The sequence below is a fragment of the Atta colombica genome, unplaced genomic scaffold, assembly GCF_001594045.1.
Source record: "Atta colombica isolate Treedump-2 unplaced genomic scaffold, Acol1.0 scaffold21, whole genome shotgun sequence".
Taxonomy (NCBI): domain Eukaryota; kingdom Metazoa; phylum Arthropoda; class Insecta; order Hymenoptera; family Formicidae; genus Atta; species Atta colombica.
In genome coordinates, this window is record NW_017259305.1 from 1,676,416 (window position 1) to 1,688,089 (window position 11,674).

At 29.0% G+C, this 11,674-nt stretch overlaps 1 protein-coding gene across 1 annotated transcript in view; it reads right to left on the minus strand.

The window, feature by feature from the left end:
- The window catches only part of LOC108687589 (RNA-binding protein NOB1), an 11,192-nt gene extending 975 nt beyond the window's left edge, over nt 1-10,217 (minus strand). The window contains exons 1-4 of the mRNA XM_018193441.1: nt 10,025-10,217; nt 7,802-7,934; nt 507-718; nt 19-439 (exon numbers count right to left, since the gene is read on the minus strand). Of these exons, the coding sequence (XP_018048930.1) occupies nt 19-439; nt 507-718; nt 7,802-7,934; nt 10,025-10,096 (838 nt within the window). The 5' untranslated portion in view covers nt 10,097-10,217. The remainder of the gene's footprint in view (nt 1-18; nt 440-506; nt 719-7,801; nt 7,935-10,024) is intronic.
- Nucleotides 10,218-11,674: the final 1,457 nt, after the last annotated feature.

Genomic DNA, 11,674 nt, shown 5'->3' on the forward strand with positions numbered 1-11,674 from the left:
ATAACCGATAAAATTTACCTGGTGTAATCCAACCACTATCACCACCATCATCATCTTTATCTTTATCCTCAAATGATTCATCACTTTTAGATGTATCAACAGAAGCAAGAATGTCATCCATGGCATACATGCCCATACTCTCTACTTCCAAATCAGTTGGATTGCATTTTAGTTTGAAAAATTTATCAGCTAAATCATTTGTTTTATCATCTTCTTTATCCGATGCTGTTTCGTAATCTGACTGTGATTCGTCCGAAGATGCAGATGTGCAAGAAATAAATTGTTTTTCCACATTATTTATTTCTGTACCATTTATTGTATCATCTATTGCCGAATCACGTATAATCTGTACGTGTGTGATATTTTCTTCAATAATATCTGTTTTTTCCGTATTATTCAAAGAAGCCTTTACATTATCTGTAATCACTTCATTTCTTTCCTAGATAAAGAATATCAATTTAGATTAATAAAAATTATTAATCACAAAAACAATTAAAATATCTCACTTTTTTCTTCGGCATGTAGAATCCAACTGGCAGTTTAAAATCATCTCTGCTTTCTTTATCAATTGTAGGTTTAATAATTCTTATTGTTGGAATCTCTTTCAGATGTGCCGATCCGACTTTTTCTTTTTCCAACTGATATGTCAGCGCAATTACCTTGAGGTCAGTAGCAGACAGGCTGATATAATCGCCACTCTTTTTTGAAAACTCGGTCACTGTAATTACATTAAACAAATATTAATATTATAATACGCACGCACGCTCGCATGCACGGTACCTGCAATTTTTGGCAAAACGCTTTTTGTGTAAATAGAGTAGACTAAACTGAATCGAAAAATCCTATCATTTTACAATTTTCGAAATAATTAACAAGATATTAATTTATGAAAATAGTCAAATTCGCTCAGCCTACCGCAAAATACAAGCGGGTAGCGAGATAAGACCATCCAATAAGGCGCATTTGCCATAAGCTAAGCACGTTAAGGGTGCGATTATATGGAGCGCGGAAATGCGGAAACGCAGAAGACAAAATTAACTAAACTTTACTAAATTTCCCACCTTTCCACGCGTTCTGTTCCGCTTATCTTTATCTCTTAATAAATACAAATTAATTCCTAAAGACTCCTCAATGATACAAAATGTTGAACAAGATAATAGAAGTCAAGCAATTCTTGTGCAAATCAATACGCGGTTAACAAAACAATTTTATTAATAATTAATCCGCTTACACGTTTCGGCTCACTTTTGAGCCATCCTCCTAAAAAACAATATAATTACAAAAAAATTTTTTTTTACAAATTAATTCATTTCAGTGAACTACTTTCACCTATTAACGAAAATTATAATATAAAAACGAATTCTAATAACAATCTAAAATGTATTAAAATTATTAAAAGATAAATTTGTTGAAAAATTTATTGTATTAATTTATTGTAAAATAATAGGTAGCTCACTAAAACAAAAATTCATTATATCGTAAATACTTAAATTCTATCGGTTTAGTCAAAAACCAGTCTTTGACTATTCAGCGAATCAGTGTCAATTATGTTGAAATTAATGAATAACTTTGAATACACCTAAAATGATAATCGCAAAGAAAAGGAAAAAAGAAGGGAAAAAACTTTGATATTAATTAGTCCAGACATTAAAATCAAAACTGAATCTTTAATATTATAATTTAAATATATAAGAAAATGAAAATTTTGAGTACGGTCAATGTTTACACAAAGAATGAAATGTCTCCAAGGCATAAACAATTTAGTCGTTAAAATGCAAACACAGCGTGAAAAGTGCTTCAATTACTTCAGAATGACCGGAATTATTTGAAAAACTGCTGGCATAATTTGATCACGTAACAAAACAAACAAGAATTATGTCGTATTGAAAAATAAGAATTATATTATTAATTTTCTTCTTCGAAATTGTAAAATTCTCAACCATTAACAATAGCCGAATCGACATAACCTACCACCGATAGAACATTCTATTGAATTCGTACCGTTCCAGCCATGATTCCGGTGGTTCCAATACAGTAGAGAAACTTCTTACAGAACGGAATGATAGTGATCTCATTTCTAGTAAAAAATCCGTTCTGTTGTTCCGTGTACATGGGACGGCACTCTTAATGCCAATCATGATTAAGAAATTGGAGAATTCAAGAAGGTTATATTAAGAAAAACATAAGCAGCTGATCGCATTGCACTAATTCTGTTGTCGATCGCAACATTCTTCGCCTATCTCACAATGATCCATGTCACAATGATCCATCATGGATCCATGTATCACATTGCAAAGGAAATATTGATTTCTAGATAGTCTTGTTCATCCATACCAAGCATAAAACTTCGCCTACAAGAATATATGGATGATGATTCGTAAAAAAACCGTTTATTTCTGCAAAGAATCTTCCGATTCTTTGCAGAAATAAAAGCGAGTGGAGGGAATCAAAGCATATCTGAACTGAACACGTCAGCAGTGGTCTGACATCTTCTGGAGCGACGAAAGTAAGTTCATGTTATTTAGTAGTGATGAAATATCAAATATTTCATCATATATAAAGTGCACTTAGCACCAAATGTTTACTGTACAATTTGAGCGCATTCGACTTACATTGAAAGAAGATATTCAAGAAGATATTCAAAAAACCTAAAGGTGATACATTTTTGAGATACTGTATAATCGTGATATAATATACAGAGTGTTTGGAAATTAATGATAATTTTTTTCGCACAGGGGCAAATAACTAAAAAGAAAAGTCGTCTACCATTTTACAATTGTCGCAATGGAATTATTAACTTATAAAAATAGCCAAATTCGACCAGCCCATCGCAAAATGCAAGTGTGCTCCAAGGACTGAGCCATGCGTTCACTGTCGCTACACGTAATGTCTAGCGATGGCAATAAACAACGTCTATAAACCGCCTATAAACAACATGCTTAGCGACGGCAGACGCGTGCCTCGCTGCGTGGGGCGGATACTATCCTATTATATGCGCGCTTGCATTTGGCTATTTTCATAAGTTAATACTATAGATTTTATGTATGGAATTGTAAAAATAAATGAAAAGAGACTCAAACAAATCAATTAAAATATATATAAAAAAAAATCAATCAGAGCCAAAACCAGCTGTTCGGGTGCACATAAATGTCTTTATTCTCATGTGAATAACAATAACGAACTCATAAACGTTTCAACCCTTCCTTTCCAATATCAAATCTAATTCTAAATTACATAAGTAAATCTATTAAAAAATGTAATTAAAGTCGGTACAATTATTGAAGCACGACAAACTCTTCTAACCCTATTTCGCTTCTTACATATGGTCTTCCTAAAATACATAAAATAGAATATTCACTTTATATTATAGTTTTTTTCAGTAGGGAGTCCATTTCACAATTTAGCCTCCTTTTTACATGACATAATTTATGAAAGCATACCAGTAGTCAACAGTTTTATAAAAAATAGTTTTCATTTGACTAAACATATTTCCTTGACAATGAAGTTCTTTTATCTCTTGACGTAGTTTTGTTATTCAAAAATGTATCTATTGATTTGGTGATTTAGAAGAAGAGAAGATGGCACCTCATTGAAAGAAATTCCCAAAAAGGAATTGTTTAAAGCTTTAGAATTAGTTTTCAATTCAACATTTTTTAATTTTAATGACAAATTTTATAAACAGATCTTTGGAGTATCGATGAGTTCACTATTATCACTCTGTTTGTATTGGATATAGTCATGCAAAATCCAGCAACGAAAGCTTTACAGGATCTTTCAATTTCACCATTTTTTTACGTGAGGTAGACAACATTGCGTTGATATGTTTCACACATTGACACATTGATAGCACTTTTAATTCATATCATCCCAGATTAAAATTTACAATGGAAAAGGGAAGTTAAATTTCCTTGATGTTATCTTAATCAGAAAGGAAAATTCTCTCATTTATAATTGGTACTATAAATCTACATTTTCTGGTCGCTACTATCCTTTATGCCAAAAAGTGGAAACAATTGTTGTGGATTAATAGATAGAGTTCTTTCATTGTTCCATCCTATTTTCCATCAGGAAAACTTTGAACTAATAATTCAAATTCTTATAAACAATGAATACCCATTGAAATTCATTTTCACTGATCAAAAGAAAGTTGTAAAAAAAATTTGAACAAATGAACGACCAGGTTAACACATCTAAAGACAATATAACAGATAAGAAATGATGGGAAAATTAATCATAGATTTTTCACAATACTTTTTAATAATTAATTTTATCGACAAAAAAATAAAAAATTTTTTTTTAAAAACTTCATAATACATATGACATAGAGATTAATAATCTTAAAAAGTTTATGAGAGGTCATAAAGATGTTCGTCCTATTCTATCTCGAACAGACGTTGTATATAAAATTGATTATCAAGATTGTGAAGCATCATATATGGGCCAAACAGGATATATTTTTTAATATACCATTTTTTAATATATATTTTATTGACTGAATTGTGAAAAATGGTGACTCGTATTAATGAACATAGGAATCATATAAATTGGAACACAACACAATATTCTGAACATATAACTGAACATAGAAAGAACTATCAACATAAAGTTAATTGGGAAAATATCAAGATATTAGATAAAGAAAGGATACTTAATAAAAAGATACTTAATAAAAGATTAATATCGGAAATAATCCATATAAAGCACATACACAGAAACAGAATTTAAATTTACAAAATGATATTTATTCTTTAGACTCATTATATATGAATTTGTTTACGGAATAGTAACGTGCTTCTTTTCCTTTCTCTTCCCCTGTTCTTAATTTTATTTTTATTTCAATAACTACTTGTCTTTATTATTTTGACTCTCATTTCAATCTCTAATTGCTGACACTACAAGAACTTTACATCAAATCGTGTGAAAATAATTACATATATAAGTCTAATAAAATTTAAACTTAGACAAGTGATTTTATTTATTCTCTTTGTTAATTTTTTGTTTTTCTTATGAATGACTAAATAGAAAATCTGACAATTTGACGAGCGAGATGGCTTTGACTATTGACAATGTATATGACATTGTTATTATTTGATGTAAATTTTTATAATATCATTGTTAAAAATTTTAATATTTATAATAATAACAATGTATATGACCCCGTTTTTATTTATAAGTTTTTATAATATTGTAAAAAAAAATTTTGTATTCATGATATTCATTTGGTTATTTTTTATACAGCTTTTTGGCATTTGTATAGGAAAGAACGTGCGAGTTTGTCGTGCTTCACCACTTTAAATGAATAATTGCCTGGATTTTAATTACATTTTTGAATAAGTTTACTTATATAATTTAGAATTAGATTTCACATTGATAAGGACCCAAAAAGAAGGATGAAACCTTTATGAGTTCGTTATTGTTATCACACGAGAATAAAGACATTTATGTGCACCCAAACAGCTGATTTTGACTTTGATTGAATTTTTTAATATATATTTTACTGATTGAATTGTGAACAATGTTTCTTTGATATAGATATTTTATTGTTTGTATTGTTGTTATGTATGTGATTTTTTAAAATCTTTTTTCTGTCGATGAAAAAATGAAGAAAAGAGGATAGACATTATTTAAAAAGATAGAATAGCATCAACTAAGTTTTTTTCATGGAAACGAGGATGAAATAATTTAATTATTTTGTTAACAAAATCGAAGACTACGCGTTTCTTATGAGGATGATGTAAGTGAAAATTGAGAAATCTGCCTGAACAAATAACTTTCTGGTATCTATAAAAAACGATTTTATGGTCAATCATAATTATAGTATTCAAAAAACTTAATTTGTCATCAGTATTTTCATAGTGATTTTCATAGTGAATTGTAGTCTGACATGTTGAAAAAGTTGAAAATTTTTAGTATTTTATTAATACTACTACTGGAGCCGCTAAAACGATGTCATTCACATATCAGAAGTAGAATAATAAGTCAACAAATAATTTTTAGATCACTATTTCTTCAAGATCCTGCATAACTACGTCTGCAATAATTGGCGAAGGTATGTGTGTGTGTGTGTGTGTGTGTATTAGGTGTGGGAAAAAGTTCGTGGCGTTTTTCCCGTTAGATGGCATTAAAAAATATAGAGTGAACCATTTTAATTTATTCAGTCGATTTTCTCAAAATCTGTAAGTTTAAGGTAAAAATTTCAGACAAAAGTTTTATGATTTCAAGAGAAAAAGAAGTTGGTGACTTTAGTTAACTTTAAGAAGATATCATTAAGATCAGGTTAAAGTTACCTAAAATTTTTTTAATGGAACCTCTCATTTTTTATTATATATTCTTATAGCTGTCTTCAAGATCTTTTGAAAATACTATAATAAAAATCATTTTTATTAAGTACTTTTCAAGTTACGTTAACGTTTGAAAGTTAGTATCGCTGGCATTTGCATTACTCAAAGTGTCAGACTGATAGCTAAACCTTTGGAATGTTATTTATAATCATGATGTTGACAACTTACAAATTACTATAATTACTATAATTACTACAATTATTATAATTACTATAATTTGATTCAAGGTCAGATTCAAGGTCACTAATAGCTATTCTCAAAATCTTGAAGGTATGTAATTTGGTCTAACATCAACTAAATTTCAAAAACTATTTATACAAATCTTCACTATTTAAGAATTAATTGAATACAAGAAATCTTTTTCATCGAAATTTATTGCTGTAAGCTTCACGAGTGAGTTAGTGACTTTGAACTTGACCTTGGATCAAATTAAATTATAGTATGTAATCTGTAAGTTGTCAACACCATGATTTTGAATTTCATTTCATTTTAATCATCAGTCTGACATCAGTCTTGAGTAATGTCAGCGGTACTGTAACTTTCAAGCGTCATAATTCAAAAAGTACTTAATGAAAATGAATTTTATTATGTAGTGTTTTCAAAAGATCTTGAAGATAGCTATAAGAATATGTAATAAAAAATGAGAGGTTCTATTAAAAAAATTTTAGGTAACCTTAATCTAATTTTAAGTAATCTGATCTTAAGAATATTTTCTCAAGGTCGACCAAGATCAACCAAGATCACTAACTTCTTTCCCCCTTGAAATTATAAAACTTTTATCTCAAATATTTTTGCCTTAAACTTACAGATTTTGAGAAAATCTACAGGATAAATTAAAATGGTCCACTCTGTGCGCGCGCGTGTGTGTGTGTGTGTGTATTTCTATTGTGTTCTGTACATCTGAGAAGGGCTCGAATTTGTAGCTCGAAACATGTAATGTGACTGCGATTAGATTAACAGTTAACTATATTCTAACATTTGCTTTTCTATTTTTATTGTTATAATGTTATTTTATTCTTGGATTCCTATTTGCCTTGAGGTCACACATATTTACTATATGTACATATATATATTTTTTCCATGGTAAAAGGACAGACATGCATTAACATTCATTTTTTATATATATATGTTAATGCATGTCAATCATCAATTATGGAAATATCAATCATGGAAAATGAATTATCGACTGCATCTTTGATCATCTTTCATAAATTTAAAAAAAGAATTTTAAAAAGTGAATTCTTTTTGAGTTTATAATAATCATCTGTATTATTTCAGCACGTATGTGTGCTAAACGACAGCCATCTATGCATCATTTAGATGATCACAGCTGCAGTCCATATTTATACACATATCTATACAGACATACATTCACCCTGTGTGTGTGCGTGTGTGTGTGTGTGTATATATATTTATTTATACATTAGGCAATAACAAAGTTGCTAGTGAGTTTTATTTACCAAATTTAATGTTTTCAGTAAAAGCTTCTTGAACTTTTAAGTCATATGGTAGTACAATCAATTTTCTCAACTGTCTCTTATTTGTGATTTCATTGATGACAGCTTGGTCGGTCAAAATATTAACTCCAATATCCTACATAAATAAAGTTTTTAAATTAAAATTGCATTGGAAATGAGGAGAGAATTAGAATATATTTTATATTAAATATACTTTCTATAAAATATTTTGAATAAAATGACATCTTGTTTGTAAATTTTTTGATGAAGCACACATCATATGCATAACTTTATTATTATGATTAAAATTAACATTTCTGCATTCATCTATATTAAGATATTAAATCAATCAAAATTTAAATGCTTTTTTAAAATGTGAAACTACATCTTATATTATAATCATTTACATCTTATATTATTTTATTTATCTTACACTTACTTATTATATTTATCTTTAATTGAATTTTTAACACAAATCTAATTACCATAATGCTTAATTGAAAGTATATGATCTATAAACGCTAATCTACTAAAAAAAATTTAGAGCTTGAGAAATTCATTTTTCTGCTGAGTTACATCTATTTTTATTAGAACAAATAGTAAATAGTTGCAAAACTAAACAGGCAAAATTTGAACAATAAGTTACACAGAAATATATTTTTTTGATAAAATAACACTAAAATTAAAGAAAAATCAAATAGAATATTGAATAAATTATTAATTCTATTAATGCCAGTAATATGTTCATGTTTTTGCTAATAGCTTGTCAACAATATTATGGACATAATTCAATTATAAAATCAATATAATACTGATTGAATACATCTTAAATGATAGATATAATGTAACTATTTAATTATATTAATTTTGTTTTCAAGGATATCTATAATAAACTCATATTATTGAATGCTAATATTATTATTCTAATCAGGGTTCTATAATGAGTTCTGTAGTCAGAAGTCTAGTCTTAATCAGTGAAGTTAACCAATCAACGTTAACCATACAAGATAGCTATTGGTCAACTTCACCGATAAGACTTAGAACTGATTATTACTTATTTAGGGGACTACCAATTCATTAGAAATTCATAGAACTTCACTTACACATTAACATTGGCTGCATTCAGCAGAGAAAGCAGCTTTGCAATTGTTGTAAAACAGTCTTGAATATGATTGGTTTATACATTTAAATCCAATGAGGAACTAAGGGCAAGATCAATCACATTAAAGAATTTTACAACAGTTGCAAAATTGCTTTCTCTGCTAAATACAGTCATTAGTTGCATTGAGTTTGTGATTGTTTGCTGAGATAGGATCATTCCTCTTGATCTAACAACATAATCTAATCAGCGCAAAGAAAAAAACTTCCAACAGTTGCAAAATAAACATTCTGCTGAATGCAATTATTATTATTCTAATACATAATAGCTACTATAGCATCAGAACATTATTCTAAAAATTACTTGATATTTATCCAAAAAACGATCCTCTCCTTCAAGTTATGCTCATGTTTGTGCATGAAACAAAAGAATCTAACAGTAAATCTAACAGTAAAATGCTCTGTCCTGCAAAACAAGATATTAAGTTAAAGCTGACAATTATTCAGGTTAGGAAATCTGTTATAGCCATGCAATATGAGCATGGAAATTTATGAAAAATGTGTATGGAGACAGTACGTTCCACTCTGAAAAAAATAATCTAACCCACCCCAAATTTTGGTATAGGATGAATTTTTGTTTCGTGTAATAAGTTGTAAACCTATAAGATTTCACACAATTTTACAACTTTCCAAGCAAAGCGATATCCATCTCATACATCAAAATACAGGGTAGATCGAATGAGCACAATTTCATTGAAATTGAAGATGAGGAGAGTCTTCTGGATAAATACTAATAAAATTAGATTATCTATATATAATTTAATATGAAAAAAATACTAGTAATATTCACCTGAGTATTAGAATCAGAGACAAGATTTAAAAGTATTATCATATCAGTATTACATGCAATTTAGTTTGATTATTATTATATATTAATTAATAAATAAGAAATCAATTTTATTTAAATTTTTTCAATTACTTTCAAAGTTTGTAATTAAATAAAACATTTTAAGAAAATTATGTGCATAATCAAATATATCTACATAGTTCTATATAGCTCTAAATATTATAGTTCATATATCATTAATAAGATTTTTCATTTTATATTTTTAGTATCTCAATAATTACCTGTATGGCAGCGTTCTTTATGAAAGCGCTTGTATCAACAATAAGATATTGTATTTTATTCTTATTTTCCATGATTACACATGGATTATATTTCCTTCTTCGATATTTTTATATTCGAAAATTCTTCTTAAGACTCTATTTGGATTTCTGACTAACAAGAATAACAATATACAACAAAAAAAATCGAAAAATCCAAGCCTATATGTACATAGTAGAAGCAGAATGCAACAACTCTTATTGAAAATTTGTCGTTGACTTTAGCGCTATCTAATATAGTACAATGAACTAAAACCAGAAAAGTAATATAGCTAAATTGATTTAAAATCGAGTGCACTTAGAGTAATCACAGCGGAATAGAGAGTCATTGAAACAACCACTCAGCGCTATTCTGCATTTGATGTTGCAGAATAGCGGATGTCCCATGAGTAGAAATTTACAGTGGAACGAAACAGCGAAACCAATCACAATCGCAGAAAAGATAGGAGAGTAATGACTGCAGAGTCGAGATTAGTCGCGCTATTCCGTTCCGCTGTGAATTTCCACTCAACGGCATCTTCATTCTTGTAATAAACCATCGTATTTTGAAAGGTTAAAATAATTTGATGCTGATTGATATGATGGAATTGCGTAATGTCGAGATAAATGAAGCAAAATGATAAAATTTGAGTGCATAAATATAGATAACAAGATTTAAACAATGATGCATTACGTGCGATCAGTATAACCTTTTCCACACTTTTTCATCACGCAAGTTTTGTGTGCTATGTTCACATGATGCGAAAAAATGATAGTAAGTGTGTCAAAGCAGTTCAAAAAATTATTATGAGATTGTAAATATTAATTGTAAAACATTAAATACTACAACAGTGATAATTGTTTTTACAATTTAAAAAATTATATTTCATTTTAATAAGCAAATTATTAACATGAAGTTAATGGTATAATTTTTAAATTATATTCATGCTGAATACATCTTTATATCGCATCATGTGAACATAGCACACAAAACTTGCGTGATGGAAAAGTGCGGAATAACGCTGATTAGTTGCTTCAATGACGCATTCTATATTCCGCAGTTCCGGACTGTGTGATTTCATCCTTACTGGATTCACTGAATCCGACGTGCGTTGTATGACGTTTTGCAACCAATTAGAAAACAGGATTTTGCTTCATATCATTGGTCTAGTTTCCATCGAGGGTTTAAACTGAATCGGAATGTAAGAACCAACTACAGTCGAACATTCTCCTGTCGTTCGACTGTAATAGGAAAATATTCGACTATAGTTGATTGGTTCTTACATTCCGATTCAGTTTAACCTTGATGAAAACTAGGCCAATACGAAGCAAAATTCTGTTTTCTAATTGGTTGCAAGCACGAATCCAGCATAGATCTGAATTAGCAGATGACGAGTTTGACCACATGATTTTCGAGCAATCCAAGTGCCAAGAATTTATTATGCTTTACTCCGAAGTTATAAGTTTGTTCGCGTCGTATGCTCTAAATTAATCCAGAGAGCACTTGGATCACAAATAAGGAGATGGCCTCACCTCAGAAATCGTACGATTGAGATTTCTCGTTTTTGATATAAATATAAAAATATGATATAACAATATAGTATAATATTAATAAAATAAAATAAAGTAATAAAA